Here is a 17165-nt window from a genome sequence, read left to right on the forward strand (position 1 = left end):
TCTGTAGTCTTTCCCATTCCTTTCCTGTTCAGACTATTCCTTTCCATAAATGCTCCCTGACTTACGAAGTGCCTCCATAGTTTTGTGTGTGTGCTGCTTTAAGGGAGTTTCTCCAGCACAACAGTTCTCTGAGTGAAATGAGTTTGTTTTGTTGTGCGGTCACCTGTTTGCTGAACGTCCAGTCATCCTCCCCACCTTAGACTCCATTCAGTACTATCACAGTGTTGCCAGTGGCAACAGAGCAACCTTTGACTACTAAATATTCAAAAGTTATAAGGGAGAGGTTGGGCAAGCTAGGACTTTACTCCTTGAAACATAGGAAACTGAGAGGTGACATCATAGAGGTATACAAAATGAGAGGTCTCAAGGAATGGGAACTTAAATACCTTAAATATACCTGATTACCTGGCCTCCACAGCTGCCTGTGGCAATGAATTCCACAAATTCACCACTCTGGCTAAAGAAACTCCTCCCCTGCTCCATTCTAAAAGGATGCCCTTCTGTTCTGAGGCTGGATCCTCGGGTTTTAGATTCCCCCACCGTAGGAAACAGACTCCACATCCACTCTATCGAGGCCTTTCAACATTCGATAGGTTTCAGTGGTCCCCTCTCATTCTCCTGAATTGAACCCCAGAACCATATGCTCCACATACGACAAGCCTTTCAATCCTGGAATCATTCTCATGAACCACCTTTGAACTATCTCCAGTGTCAGCACACCCACTCTGAGAAAATAGATCCAAAACTGCTCACAGTACTCCTAGTGAGGCCTCACCAGCATGTATGCAATGAGCTACCAGAGAGTAATTGAGGCAGGTACCATGATAACATTTAAAGGACATTTGGATTAATACATGGATAGGAGAGTTTAGGAGATGGGCCAAGTCAGGCAAATAGGATTAGTTTGGTGGACACCTTGATTGGCATGGAAACAACTGGGCTGAAGAGTCTGTTACTCTGCTGTATGACTTACAAAACACTTATTTCAATCTCTACTTGAAAGCATTATTAAACGTCAAACGTGGGGTAGAAGGGTTAATTTTATAGGTCTGTTTACGAGCCAACCCTAACACAATTGTTCCTCGTCCCTCTGCCAAACACAAAGTTGAACAGAAAGGTGGAGTGTCAGTAACCCAGCCTGGCCAAACCATCACGACTAACTTACTGCTCATGACTAAAGGACTCTTTTCTCATCCCAATACACGTGTCTCATCAATTTCAGCAGTTGCAACAAATATGATTAAAAAAACCTAGAGAAAATTTACTGCCCAGAAGGAAATGGAGTGGTGGGGTGGAGGTACGTGTCTATCAAGGAGGAGTAAGGTGCTCCTTCCCACCGCTAGACTGCAGGTTCTCTTGCCCAAGATGTTGCACCTGCTTAACCCTTCAGTCAAGGACATGTGAAGCCAAGGGAGCAGGTGCTGGATGCTCGTATGAGCAGCTGGTACATATTACAAGTCCTGGTTTTGTGACCACTGACGCCAGGCAGGCAATCTCTGAAGTGCATTGATAATGGCTGGGGTCACCCATCTTGTTACCACCCCTCAACCATCAGGGTCTTGAACCAAAGGGGATAACTTCACTTGCCCCATAATTGATTTGTTCCCACAAGCAATTAACTCACTTTCAATGGCTCTACATCAAATTTTCTTGATATTTATTGCTTATTTATTTTTTATTATTATTTCTTTCTTTTTCTATTTGCACTGATTGCTGTCTTCTGCACTCTGGTTGAATGCCCAAGTTGGTGTGTTCCATCATTGATTCTATTTTGGTTATTCTTCCTTAGACTTGTTGAGTATGCTGACAAGAAAATGAAACTCAGAGTTGTACATGGTGACATATATGGAGTTTGATAATAAATTTACTTTGAACTTTGAACATCTCAGAGGATCTATCTTGAGTCCAATATATTGATGCAATGACAAAGAAAGCACAGCAGTCGCTACACTTCAATGGCAACTGGAGAAGATTTGACTAACAAATTCCAACAGACGTGCAGTGGAGAACATTCTGATTGGTTGCATTACCACCAGGTATTGAGAGTCCAATGCACAGAATTGAAAAGAGCTGCGGAGTGTTGGAAAGTCAGCCAGCTACATCATGAACATTAATCTCTCCATCATCAAATGTTAGTGCCTTAAGAAGCCTGCATCCATCACTATGGACCCTCATCTAAGGCATACTTTCTTCTCATTACCAGCATCAGGGAGAAGGTACAGGAGCCTGGTAACATGCGTTCAATCTTTTCGGAACAGCTTCTACCAACAGGTTTATGAACAGTACCTCACTATTTAGAACACAGGAAATTCTCCAGATGCTGAAAATCCAAAACAACACTCACAAAATGATGGAGGAACTCAGCAGTTCAGGCAGCATCTATGGAAATGAATAATCAGTCAACATTGGGCTGAGACCCTTCTTCAGGGCTGAGAAAGAAGGGGGAAGATGCCAGGATAAAAAGTTGGGGGGGGGGGGAAGAGACTAGCTGGAAGGTGATAAGTGAAGCTAGGTGAAAAGGTCAAGGGCTGGAGATGAAAGAATCTGATAGGAGAGGAGAACGGGGGCCATAGGAGAAAGGGAAGGAGGGAACCCAGAGGGAAGTATAAGTAGGTGAGAAAAAGTGAAAGGTCAGTTTGGGGAATAAAGGAAGAGATGGGATCCAGATTTGTGTACCTGAAGGAGAAATCAATAGGCGTGCCATCAGGTTGGACGCCATCAAGATGGAATATAATGTGTTCCTTCTCCACCTAAGGGTAGCCTTACTGTGCCGCAAGAGGCGGCCATGGATCAACATGTCAGAATGTGAACTGGAATGGGAATTAAAAATGATTGGCCACTGAGAAGCTCTGCTTTCCAGCATCTATAAACTTTCTCAAATTTGCTTATTCACTTCTATAGATGCTGCCTGACCTGCTGAATCCAACATTTCATGTGTGTTACCTCACTAATTTACTCTTTCTGCACTATTTATTTATTTCTCATATTTCTTATCATAACATAGTAATTTTTATGTACTGCATTGTACTGCTGCAAAAACAACAAATTTCACGACATGTGTCTCCGATAATAAACCTGATTCTAATCCTGATTCTAATCCTTACCTCAGACAAATTAAATGGAAATATACGTGAGGTAAATGTGCCCCTTGACAAATACCACATGGCAGCTTCCAAATACAGATTGTTCAAGGTCAAACAAAAAAAAATTCCAACTACAATCCACCTCAATCTGAGCTATCAAACTATCTAGATCATAAGCAGTTTAATTTTGACGTCTCCCCACCTCCATGACTTTCTCTGAAGGTGTGAACTCATTTCTGGTGGGGATAGTTAATTGGATAGCTGTTGTGGAAGATTCTGTCAGACACAATAGATTGAGTGTGAATTGAGCATCAGCGGTGGGTGGTGTTGACGTCAGAATGCTGTCCCTTCAAATCCCACTTCCTACACTGGAGCAGAATGGAGACTTCACAATCAGGGCATAGAATACAGTATGTGGTGTCTTTTTTTTTCCTGGGAGGCCATCCAGATGGAATATGAGGTGCTGAGGGAGCAAAACCTCATAATCCTTTTGGGTAGCCTCCGACCCGATGGCATAAACATTGATTTCTAAAACTTATTGTAATTTTGACCATCTTCCTCTTCACTTGTTTTCCATTCCCTATTAGGGCTTATCTCTTACCCATTCCCTTCTCCTCACCTGCCCAACACCTCCCCCTGGAGCCCCTCCTCTTTCCCTTTCACTCCTGGTCCACTCAAATTTCTTCTTCTTCAGCCCTTTACCTCTTCCACCTCTCACCTCCCTTTACACCCACCTATTACCTGCTTCCACCTATCACTTGCCAAATTGTCATCCTTCTCCTCCCCCACCTCCTTATTCTGCCTTCTTCCCCTTTCCTTTTCAGTATTGAAGAAGGGTCTTGTCCCAAAACATCAACTCTATTCCTTTCCACAGACGCAGCCTGGCCTGCTGGGTCCCCCCAGCATTTTGTGTGTGTTCCTTTTAACCTACACTAAGATCGATCTAACCATTCTCTCCTGCATTGCCTTACAATTTGTTTTCATCCATGAGCCAAACCTCTGATCTAATCTCTGAGGAAATACCTGTGTTCAAAAGATCAAAGGAAGTTTATAATCAAAGTATGCATTTTGTGTTTGGTGCTCAATAAGTTCTGTATTCTTTTTATTCTCTTGATGTATTGATATATGGCATGGTCTGCTTGGTTTGCACACAGCTTTTCACTTTGGCTCAGTACTTGTGACAGTAAAGAACCAATACCAGTTTACCAAATTCTGTTTATGCATTTTTTTTCCTAATGCCATTTATTCTATGTTCAAGTTAAAGTGATTCATCGCTGCAACAAATAGTATGCCATTCTTCACCCATTGGGTCAAACCGTAGCGCAGTGGTTAGCACAACTCTATAGTACAGGTGACCGAGGTTCAATTTTTGCTGCTGTCTGTAAGGATTTTGTATGTTCTCCCCATGACCGCGTGCTTTACCTCTGGGTGCTCCATTTTCCTCCCACGGTCCAACGATGTATCAGTCAGCAGGTTAATTGGTCATTGTAAATTGTGCCATGATTAGGCTAGGATTAATTTGGGGGATTGCTGGGCTGTCCGGCTCAAAGGGCCAGGAGGGCCTACTCAGCACTGTATCTCAATAAATAAAGTTTAAAAATTAAACTTGCAATACATGGACCAAATCACCCATAAAACATCTGAACCATCCTCATAGAAAATTACAGCCCAGAAACAGGAACTTCAGGCCATCTATTCCATGCTAACCAATTAATACTAAACACAAAGCACACTGCAGATGCTGTACGTCTTAAACAATTAATACGCCTAGTATCATCAACCCGCACCCAGCCAACAACCCTCTGTACCCCTCCCATCCATGTAACTATCCAAATTTCTCTTCAATGTTGAAATTGACCCCACATCCAGCACTTCACAGGCAGCTCATTCCACACTCACCAACCAATTTACAAGTTTTCACTTAAGAAACAAGTGTCAGGAACTTATCTCCTCTGTATATCAAGGTATGGCTGCCCTTTACTGATTCCAAGGAAAGATCCACCAAGCAGATTATGAGGCTCTGAGCTATGAGTCATAGAATTATACAATAAAGAACAGGTGCTTCAGCTCTCCATGTCCATGCTCATTATGAAGTACTTAACTATATTCATCCCAGTTTCCAACAGGTGGTCTATAACCTTCAATGCCTTTTCAGGGAGTTCATCTCAAAGCTTCTTGAATGTGCTGAGTGTAACTGATATCCTCCACCCATTATTACATTTGAACTACTCCCTGTATGATTTTTTAGACTATAAAACATATGGCCATTCAGCCCATTGAGTCTGCTGTGCCTTTCCATCATGACTGATTTATTACCCCTCTCAACCTATTATCCCTATAACCTTTGACAGCCTTACTATTCAAAGTTTTCTTTAAGTATACCCACACCCATCTGTCATAATGAATTCCATCCTCAGGCTAAAGAAATTCCTCCTCATCTTTGTTCTAAATGGATGTGCCCTCTGGTTCTAGACTCCCCCACTGTAGGAATCATCCTCTCTATCTACAGTACTGTGCAAAAAAAGTCCTTTGATATTCTAAAAGATGATAAAGAGGTTTTGTAATTGGTGCAACACAAACCAATTGCTGTGGGAACTCAGCAGGTCAGCAAGTGTCTATGGAGTGGAATAAACAGTTCATGTTTTGAGCTAAGACACTTCATCTAAACTATGATGTAAGGTCCTGATGAAAGATCTCAGCCCAAAACTTTGACCGTTTATTCCTGCACATACATAGATGCTGCTTGACCTGCTAAGTTCTTCCAGCATTTTGTGTGTTTTGCTCTGGATTTCCAGCATCTGCCAAATCTCTTGTGTTTGTAATTGGTGCATTATGATGATGGATGACTAGACTAGATCTTGGTCGTGTGTCATGTAAAGGCTTTATTAATTCACTCAATGAATGTGGGTTTCGCAGACTGAACTTAATTGGCTGGCTGTCCTTGAGAAAGTGGTGGTGAGCTGTTGCTTTGAATTGTTGCAGTCCTTGACATAGATATCCCCACATGATATTAGGTAGAGAGCTCTAGGTTTCAACCTAGAGATGGTGAAGGAATGGCAATATATTTCTGAGTCAGCTTGTGTGTAGGTACAAGGGGACCTTCTAGGTGGTGCTGTGTCCCGTACATTTGCTGGCCTTTTCCTGTCTGGTAGAGATTGTGGTACCTACGGAGACCCTATTTATTTATTGAGATACAGTGTGGAACAGGCCCTTTCAGCTGTGCCACCCACCAATTCCATGATTTAATTTGAGACTAATCATGGGACAATTTACAATGACCAATTAACCTATCAACTGGTTTGGACCGTGGGAGGAGGCCTGATCATCCAGAGGAGGCTTACACGGTCACAGGGAGAACATATAGACTCCTTGCAGGCAGTGACGGGAACTGAACTCCGGTCGCCTGTACAGTAATGAGTTGTGCTGACTCCATGCTACCCCCACTGTGAGTTGCTGCAGTACACCGAGTAGATGGGGGAAAAAAACTGTGCATTAATGAACACAGCACAGTACAGAACCTTCTTAACATATGAGATCAATCTAAGCTTTCCCTCCTACATAGCCCTTATTTTTCGATCTACAAGTTTCATAAATGACACTAATGTATGTTTCTCTACCATCACAGCTCTTGAAGTGAGTGAATGGCTGTGGCTGGCTGCCTATCAAGTGGTTTCCTACATACTGTATAGTGTTCCAATTAGTTAGGAGGGGAGTTGAATTCTGCAGTATCCTTAATCTCTGCCCTTATAATCACTCTGTGTACATGGCAAGTCCCATCCAGGAACACCATCCATTGTTGGACAACTTATCATAATTACACTCAATGGCTACTTTATTAGGTATACCTGCTCATTAATGCAAGTATCTAAACAGCCAATCATTTGGCAGCAACTCAATGAGCAAAAGCATGTGGGAACGGGCAAGAAGTTCAGTTGTTGTTCAAACCCAGAATGGGGAGGAAATGTGATTTGAAAGATTTTGACCGTGGAATGAATGCTGGTGATAGATGGGGTGATTTGAGTATCTCAGAAACTGCTGATTTTGGGGGATTTTCAACCACAACAATCTGTAGAGTTTTCAGAGTATGGTGCAAAAAAAAAACAAAAAGCTTCCAGTGAGCAGTTCTGTGGGCAAAAGCACCTTGTTAATGAGAGCAGTCAGAGGAGATTGACCGGACTGGTTCAAACTGACAGTAACTCAGATAACCACACACTACAACAATGGTGCGGAGCAGAGCATCTCTGAACACACAACACATCAAACCTTGAAGTGGATGAGCTACAGCAGCAGAAGACCATGAACATACGTTGAGTTGCTGCTATATGGTTGGCTAATTAGAGATTTGCATTAACAAGCAAATGTACAGTGTAGCTAATAAATTGGCCAGTGAGTGTATTGGAAATGTGGCGTCTGACTCCAAATAACATGCTTCTTCATAGTAACTAATAAATTAAGTTTTGTTTTAGAGATGTGGCATGGGATATTGTCCAGGACACGTGAAATAACAACACCTTCTTTTCTGCCTTCATTCCAGATACTATTTGAGATATTAATTATGTTATTAGCAGAATATATATCGAGTATAACATATTGGCATTCTCTTTCCTACTGAATCATCCAGCATTATTGCTCCCTTCCATCACCTCCTTTATCTTTATTCTTCAAGCAAGATTAAACTAGGATAGTCAGCCAAACCAGCAGTAATTGATTGAAGCATTAATAAATCTTAAATTGCATTTTGGAATATACTACCTCAAAGCAAATTGCATAACTTCATCTGTCGTTCATTATTTGATTTAGGATTCTAAATCTAACATCTCACTGCACTTTATTCCTTTCTTGTCTTCCCCCACACTCCCCACCAGAAATAAACGCCTCCAGTCCACGAACTGCCACAATTAATAACTACTTGTATTTGCACAGTCCCTCTAAGAGTGGAAAACACACCAAGCGTTTCATTGGATCATTATCAGATGAAATCTGACACTGAGTCACATGAGGCACTATTAAAAATTTGAGAGTTTTCTTTTAAGGATCATTTTAAAATGAAGAAAAGAATGCATGCAGCAAGGTGCCCAGCTTTACCATCCAGTAACTGCTTTAATATCCAAAGTTTCACTTGCTGAAAAGAGGGAATTGGCCATGTTCCTGGACTCCAGAACACAGAGGAATGGCTTTGATTGCCCTTGAACAGAAAAGCCGACAAAATGGAGTGGATACAGCCCAGTCAATCACAGTTAATTAAAGCCCCCTCCCCGCACAATTGAGCACATCTACAAGGACCACTATCATTCAGGCAATCTTCACTTCTCGTTTCTCATCTGGAAGTAAGTATAGGAGCCTTAGGACCCACACTACCAGGATCAGGAAGAGTTATTACCCCTCAGCCATCTGACTGAAGTGGATAACTTCACTCAGCCCAACCCAAAACTGATCCTACAGTCCATGGCCTCACTTTCAAGAACTCTGCAACTCATGTTTTCAATATTTTTCAGTTACTTATTGATTATTTTTAAAAATTTTGTATTTGCACTATTTGTTATCTTTTGAATGTCGGTTGCTTGACCGTCAGTTCGTGTGCAGACTTTCATTGGATCTATCGTGTTTCTCTGTATTTACTGTGAATGCCCACAAGAAAATAAATCTCTGAACAACTGATAATCAATTTGCATTTGAACTTTGAACTGCAAAGAAATTTAGCTACAGCCCTTGTTCTGCACTGCTTCATGAATTAATAACTGAGAAGGTCTTGTCCCTGTACCTCTCTCTGCAAGGTGTTTCAGGCGATGAGGCTGTATGGACTGGCTTGGAGAACACATACACAAGAGGCATGGAGAGATGAGCCAAAATCCAGAGCTGATGTAAGCAATCCCTCACTGTAACACTTAGGTGTTATGCTGGTATCTGGTGTGGTAACGTGTTTCTCATAGACTTGAAGGTTCAAAGTGTTACACAGCACAAAAACAGACCCTTCAGCCCATCTTGTCCATGTTGACCAAACGATCTATGCTTATCCCACTTGCCTGCACTTGGTCCATATTCCTCTATAACAGGCATACCAGCCTGGGCTCCACGTACCCCGTGCTTAATGGTACTGGTCCATGGTATAAAAATGGTTGGAACCCCTGCTCCTTTCCTATCCATGAATCTGTCCTATAAACGTTGCAACTGTTCCAGCCTCTACTACCTCCTTTGGCAGCTTGCTCCCTCTACCTACAATTTTCTGTTTGAAAAATTTTACCCTTAGGTCAGGTCCTCTTTAAATCATTCCATCTCACCAATGCCCCTTTGTTTAGACTCCCCAACCCTGGAAAAAAGACAGCGACTATTAAGTCTATCTATATCCCATGTAATTGTATGAACCTCTATATGGTCACCATTCTCCTTTAGTCCAGGAAAAATACTCCTAGCCTATCTTGTCTCACCTGTAACTCAAATCATCCAGAGCCACCAAAGTTCACGTGCATCTTTTCTGCAGCCTCTCTAGCCTAATCACAAACTTAGATAGTGCAGTGACCAGAAGTGTGCACAATAGTCCAAGGGCAATCTGACTAATGATTTGAAAGACTCTAGTATCACAGCCCAATTTCTATCATTCTTATTCCGCTTGCTTTACTGTGTCACATACAGATCAATCCCCAGTGCCAATGAAAGCATGAATAAAAGGACCTATCTTCACAGAAATCACAACGTATGACTCCGAGTGTAACACACACAAAGTGCTGGAGGAATTCAGCAGGTCAGGGAGCATCCATGGAGAGGAATAAAGAGTCAATGTTTTGGGCTGAAGCCCTGCATCAGCATTGATCCTGATGAGGGGTCTCGGCCTGAAATATTGACTTGTTTTTCCTCTCCATAGATGCTGCCTGACCTGCTGAACTCCTCCAGCACTTTGTGTTGTTATTCTGGATTTCCAGCATCTGCAGAATCTCATGTGTTTACAGTTTTTTTGAGGATGTGAACACTATTGGCAAATACAGTTTATTCCTAATTCTCTTTGAGCTGAAGAGGTACTTAAGAATCAGCCACAAAATGTTGGTATACATGTGTATGGTTAGATAACAATAAGTTTGAACTTAATATATCTGGAGTTATATATAAGGCTACACCGGGCATGTGTGATAGATGTCCTTCACAGATACAGTTCTCACCTCATTAGGTCCAGGAACAGTTATTACCCTTCAACCATCAGGCTCCTGAACCAGCATGGACAACTTCACTCACCTCAACTCTGAACTTATTGGACCCACTTTCAAGGACTCGACAACTCATGTTTTTAGTTTTTTTTTGTATTTGCACAGTTTGTCTTCTTTGAAGATTGTTTTTTTTCCTCTCATTCTTTGTGTGTAGTTTTTCATTGATTCTATCACACTTCTTTGTTCTACTGTGAATGCCTGCAATAAAATGAATCTCAAGTATAGGGTGACATATACAGTACATACTATGATGAAAAAAAGATTTCTTTGACTTTGAGAATCCAGAAGTTTCAAAATCACAAGTTCAGCTTTCTTGCCTAAATGTTAAATTTCTAAATTGTTTTATGATTTAAATTTAAATTCTCCAGCTTCCATAGTGGGATTGGAACCCTTTAAATCAAGACTCCTCAACTCCAGTTACTATGACTGATAACTTAAGCACCCTTCAATTATCCAAATAGATATGCCCACCGTTAAAACCCATACCTGTAACTGACCAAGCCCAAAGCTTTGCGATTCCCTCCCATAACCTCTCTGCCTATTTTCTTCTTCCTTTAAGATTCCTTGAAAGTTACACCATTAAATGCCCAATAATATCCAAATGTTAGACCATAAGACATAGGAGCAGCAGAATTAGGTCATCCACCCATTGAATCTGCTACACCATTTCATCACTTTTCCCTCTCAACCCCATTCTCCTGCCTTTTCCCCATAACCTTGGATGTTCTTACTCATCAAAAACTTATCAATCTCTGCTTTAAATATACCCAATGGCTTCGTCTCCACGGTCATCTGTGACAAAGAATTCCACAAATTCACCACCCTTTGGTTACAGAAATTCCTCTTCATCTCCTTGTATTCTGAAGCTGTGCTCTCTGGTCCTAGACTCCCTAACTATTGGAAACATCCTCTCCAGGTCCAATCTATCTAGGCCTTTCAATATTCTATAGGTTTCAATGAGATCAACTCCAAATTCTTCTGTACTCCAGCATGTACTGGTCCAGAGCCACCATTTGTTCTTCACACATAAACTGTTCCATTCCTGGGATCTTTCTTCTGAACCTCTTCTGGACCCTCTCCAACACCAGCACATCCTTTCTTAGATAAGGGGCCCACAATTGCTGAAGTAGTGTGAAGTTAAGTTTTGTTTGAGAGTAGCTCTCCAAAGCTCTGAGATATGTTCTTGTGTCCACACTATTCAGGTCCTAAACTGACCTGCACAACCCCAATCCTACCTCACCAGTGAATACTACACACCACTTCTTGCACGACTGGGATATCTTCTCTTGCACAGTTGTTTTTCTTCACTGTCTTGTATAAGTTGTGTATGACTCATGTTTCCTGTGTGTCTGAATCTATGTGTTGCTGTCAGTAAGTTTTCATTGTCCCTGTGACTCACCATAATTGTGCACACAACCAAAAGAATCAACTGGACTGGACTTGTTTAGGGTGATACTTAAAATGGAAGTAAATTTTATTTTAATTAGTGAAGGAAAAATGAAGAAGGCAAAACTGGTGTTCTCTAAAACAAAACTTTCCAGAGTGAAAGTGAATACCGGGGAAGAACAACAGTGAGGAATATCCCAAAAAAATTTAGTGCCGAGCACGTGTATTCCTTATTGACTGGTGATCAATTCAAGGAACTGCACTCCAGTGAGATTTAAGCCGTGGCAGGTAAGTGTGTCTGAATAAAATAAAAAATCCATACATGGATAGAACATCAAATGATTTGTGTCAGCAAAGTTTAAATTCATTCTTGTAAAAATTGCAGCCATCACGTTTATTGCACACAGTTGCACCTGTAGGGGACAGGACACAGACAAAATCAGTGTTCATACAAATGTATTTGACGAGGGGTGGGTGAACCAAGAAGGTGACAAAAGCTGTAGATGTTCCCTTGACTTGTGAAGACAAAAAAGGTGAGTCCATAATTACAAGAGAGAGTCACCCATACATCCAGCAGGTAATCCGTTACCCAGAGAAGTTGAGAAAAGGTGAAATCTGCAGCCACAGGTAAATAGCAGACACAGTCAAGGTGAAGCTGGATTTTGGAGCCAGGAGTAGATGGAGTGGAGGTGGTGAGGGAACGGGACAGCAGTGGAAAGAGGCAGCTCATGTGAAGCATAAAGACCAGAATATATAAGCCAAAACCTGATGGCCTTTTCTCTGTACCGTCCATTCAAACGCAGTTCTGTGATTATCAGTTCTGTGAACACACAGCAGCAGTCAGTTCCGATCCTCGTCAAGTCTCTCAAAGCTTCCTGCACAGTGGAGGAGGGTTGGGGGAGGTGGGGAGTGTCCCCCTCGGACATTTCCATCAGCGGCTTCTCTCGCTCCCAGCGTTTCTTTAGCTCCCGTCTCTCCCATGAAGGCACCCCCGTGCCATTGTTGCTGCCTTAGTTACTTTCCGTTTCCTTCACTCAGACCTCGCTGGTAGTCAGGTATCTCCTTACCTCCTGTGGGGCAAAACGACGGGTTTTGATACGGAAGGGAATAATTTCATCACCAGTACTGGCTGCCACTGCACCTCAAACCCAAATCCCTACCTCAAAACTCACCCTCGATCTCTTGGTTGAGACTCTCACCTGGGCCCCCGTGTTCCCTCTTAATGGTGAACATCCCATGGTATACTCCATAGCAAAGTTAAAGAATGGCTAAATGTTTTGGATTCTCGCTATCCCTCAAGTCAACATCAATAAAATAATACTAACTAGTATTGCCCCATGCTGTTTGTGGGAGCCAGCGGCGTGCAAAATAGCTGTCATACATCCTGACATTATAATTTATAATTCTCTCTAAAGTGGTGTGGAAGCTCAGGAATCTGTGAAATGAGCATTTTGAACCCAAACCTCTCCCTTTATCAATCAGCAAGGCAGCTAGCTCAGAGAATTTTCGCGCTGAAGTAATCTGATGTGACAATATACTCACTAACTAAAGTGTCTTTGTGCATTTCACCAGATCACTGTATAAGTGTACGATGCCTACCAGCTCACAGAGATTTAGGAACAAGAGCATTTTTCCCAAAAGGAAATCATCTATTTTAGGATACATGTTTGCCTGGCCCAGTACTGTATTGTGAAGACGCTCCTTGTAAAATGAGTTTGGTGGGTAACTGGAAAAATAATGTTAGTGCCGAGAGGTTGTGTGTTGGTGATAATGCACGTGATCTGAAATTTAAGCAGGGAAGTTACTGTTAGACACAAACACGAGAAAGTCTGCAGATGCTGGAAATCCAAAGTAACACACACTGAGGAACTCAGCAGGCCAGGCAGCATCTATGGAAAAGAGTAAACAGTTGACGTTTTGGGCCAAGACCCTTCATCGGGACAGTCACTTGTAGGCTTCAAGCTTATCGGAAGAACCTTAATATGTAACAAGCATGAGACACAACAATATACTGTACATCTGGCTAAGGGCAAACTAGAAATCAGTAAAATGATAACCTTTGGCTTGGGTCAGGTTTGGATTGACCTTGGTCAGGAGTGGACAGGTTTCAACTTTTCATCTCACCTCCCAGGGATGAACAATCCGATCACCATTCACTATTCAAGAGGGAGCTGCACTACATGAGATTGACCTTTGCTGTGCCATGGAGAACAAGCTGCAGCTGTGAAAGGAGAGACTGAACAACCAAAAGACCCTCCATCAGGACATCTAGGCCTGAGACATTGCATGTTTATTCCCCTCCATAGATGCTGCCTGACCTGCTAAGTTCTTCCAGCATTTTATACGTGTTACTATAGATTTTCCATGTCAGCAGAATCTCTTGTGTTACTCATTTAAATGGGACAATCCGCGAGGTAATATTGAACCTCTAGGTGGAACACATTGGAATATTGTGTTCAGTTCAGGTTGCTTCATTATAGAAAGGATGTGGAAGCTTTAGGGAGGGTTCAGAGAAGATATATTAAGATGCTCCCTGGTCTAAAGACTAAGACTCATGATAAATGGTTGAGTGAGCTAGGACTATTCTCTTTGGAGCAAAGGAGGATGAGAGGTGACTTGATAAAGGTGTACATACAAGATGATAAGTGGGAATCTTGCCCAGGGCAAAAGTAACAAATTAAAGGCCACATAATTTTAAAGTGATTGGAGGAAAGTACGAGGGGAGGGTGTCAGAGATAAGTTTTTATTACACAGGAAGTGTTTGATACTTGGACATCATGCTTGGTGATGGAGGCAGATACAGTACATCTGGAACATTTATGAAAATTGTAGAGGGCACATGAATGATAGAAAAATGGAGGGATAAGTAGAAGGGAAGAGTTAGACTGATCTTAGAGTAGGTTAAAACGTCGGCACAACATCGTGGCTGAAGCTTGCACTGTGCTGTCTCATATATATATAAATAAAACATGTTGGAGGAACTCAGCAGGCCAGGCAGTATCTGTGGAAAAGAGTAAACAATCAACATTTCTGGCCAAGACCCTTCATCGACCCAAAACATCGACTGTATTTTTTTCCCATAGATGCTGCCTGGCCTGCTGCATTCCTCCAGCATTTTGTGTGTATTGCTTGGAATTCCAGCATCTGCAGATTTTCTCTTGTCTGTGCTGTAATATTCTATGTTCTAATCAGCAACCCGGATATTCATAAATTAGTAGGGTCTCTGAGGTGAACCAGAAAAGTTTCTAGCTACAATTTTTTCTCAGAAGTGGGTCCTACCGCATTGACTTAGTATTCTTAATGGAGAATGGAGAGACACACACAAAATGCTGGGGAAACTCATGTTAGGCAGCATTTTTGGAGGGAAACAAACAGTTGCCATTCTGGGCTGGTGCACAGGATAGAAGGTGGTGGTGGAAGGGGAATAATGTTCAATGTTCTATATAAAGGCAACAAGGGTCATCACATTTCAAAATGTCTTCATAATTGTACCTTAAATTACATGGTGATATTATTTCGGAGGATCTTTCTCAGGACTAGCATGTAAGTGCCATTGCGAAGAAAGCACAGTAGTACCTCTACTTCCTTAGGAGTTTGTGGAGATTAGGCATTACATCCAAAAATTTGACTAACTTCTAAAGATGTGTAGTGCAGAGTATATTGACTGGCTGCATCACATCCTGGTATGGAAACACCAATGCTCTTGAATGGAAAATCCTACAAAAATTAGTGGATATGGCCCTGCCAACAGCTGAGCACATCTAATAGAGCACTGTTGCAGGAAAGCAGCAGCAAAAACACCCCCCACCCAGGTCGTGCTCTCCTCTCACTGCTGCCATCATGAAGAAGGTACAGAAGCCTCAGCACTCACTCCACTAGGTTCAGGAACAGTTGCTACCCCTCAACCATCAGGCTGTTAAACCAGAGAGGATAATATAAGAAGTAGGAGCAGGAGTAGGCCATCTGGCCCGTCAAGCCTGCTCCGCCATCCAATAAGATCATGGACTCATCTCCACCTACCAGCTATTTCCTCATAACCTTTAATTCCCCTACTTTGCAAAAATCTATCCAACCTTGTCTCAAATGTATTTACTGAGGTATTCTCCACTGCATTTTTTCAGAGAATTCCACAGATTCACCGCTCTCTGGGAAAAACAGTTCTTCCTCATCTCCATCCCAAATCTATTCCCCCAAATCTTGAGGCTATGTCCCCTAGTTCTAGTCTCACCTACCAGTGGAAATTAGTTTCCTGCCTCTATCTTATCTATCCCTTTCATAATTTTATATACTTCTATAAGATCTCATCTCAAACGTCTGAATTCCAGCGAGTACGGTCCCAGGCGATTCAATCTCTCCTCGTGGTCTAACCCCCTCATCTCTGGAATCAGCCTGGTGAACCTCCTCTGCACTGCCTCCAAAGCCAGTATATCCTTCCTCAAGTATGGAGAGCAGAACTGCACACAGTACTCCAGGTGCGGCCTCACCAGTATCCTGTACAGTTGCAGAATAACCGCCCTGCTCTTAAATTCAATCCCTCTCATAATTGCCAGCATTCTATTTGCCTTCTCAATAACCTGCTGCACCTGCAAACCAACCTTTTGTGATTCATGCACAAACACTCCCAAGTCCCTCTGCACAGCAGCATGCTGCAATCTTTTACCATTTAAATAATAATCTGCTCTTTCATTTTCATAACGTCACTCAAATTCACTTACCACATCTTTTACCCCATTTTCCCCCACCAATTATGAAGACTTACTTCCACAAGTGTGAAATGCTTCCACAACCAATGGACTCACTTTTAAGGATTCTTCATTGCACGTTCTCAATATTTATTGCTTACTTATTATTATTTCTTTTTGCATTTGCACAGTTTGTTGTCTTTTGCACACTGGTTGAACACCCAGGTTGTGTGGTCTTTTATTGATTCTGTTATGGTTATTATTCTATAGGTTTATTGATTATGCCCACAAGAAAATGAATCTCAGTGAATATGTTGACATTTATGTACTTTGATAATAAATTTACATTGAAATTAGATATTGTAACCAGCAGTAAACTTTAAGAATTGTAGGTGACAGAGACTCAGTGAAATCTGTGATGTGGTAATTACAAAGAGCATAGACAGAAGGTACAAAGAAATCAATTAAAATTTTAAGACAGATACTGATCGGTTGCCTATAATCCAAAAGCTGTTAAACTATCCATCTCCCATCACCACGGGTATCTGCCGATTAAAGTGCATAGATTTTTATTGAAAGGCTGGGGTAGGTGAGCATTTTAACACCTTGAATCTGGACTACCCATCCTGCTGTACGAAACCCTCCAGTCTGTGGAATCACATGCAACTGTGACTACTGCTGTTGGGATGCACAGTCTGTGACAGATATGCAAATCCTGCTCCCAGCATCCGCACTGTGTCAAGTAGCGATAACATGTCTGGAAGGGAACAGTTCACAGATTTTAATAATTCTCCTGGTCTAAACTCTGATTTTCTACA

At 41.9% G+C, this 17165-nt stretch overlaps 1 protein-coding gene across 9 annotated transcripts in view; it reads right to left on the bottom strand.

Annotated features, from left to right (window-relative positions):
• LOC132405560 (protocadherin-1-like) overlaps positions 1 to 17165 on the bottom strand; it is a 490197-nt gene that overhangs the window by 419574 nt on the left and 53458 nt on the right. Inside the window, exon 4 of one of the 9 annotated variants that reach the window (XM_059990468.1) lies at positions 11712 to 12735. The exons of 7 other annotated variants lie outside the window; for them this stretch is intronic. Coding sequence is in view for 1 of the 2 variants with exons in the window: in XM_059990466.1 (XP_059846449.1) it covers positions 12700 to 12735 (36 nt within the window). In the remaining variant the exon portion in view is untranslated. Of the gene's footprint in view, positions 1 to 11711; positions 12736 to 17165 lie in introns of those variants that run through there. One more of the 9 variants, XM_059990466.1, reaches the window with a different exon arrangement.

Source organism: Hypanus sabinus, chromosome 15 (genome assembly GCF_030144855.1).
Source record: "Hypanus sabinus isolate sHypSab1 chromosome 15, sHypSab1.hap1, whole genome shotgun sequence".
NCBI lineage: Eukaryota > Metazoa > Chordata > Chondrichthyes > Myliobatiformes > Dasyatidae > Hypanus > Hypanus sabinus.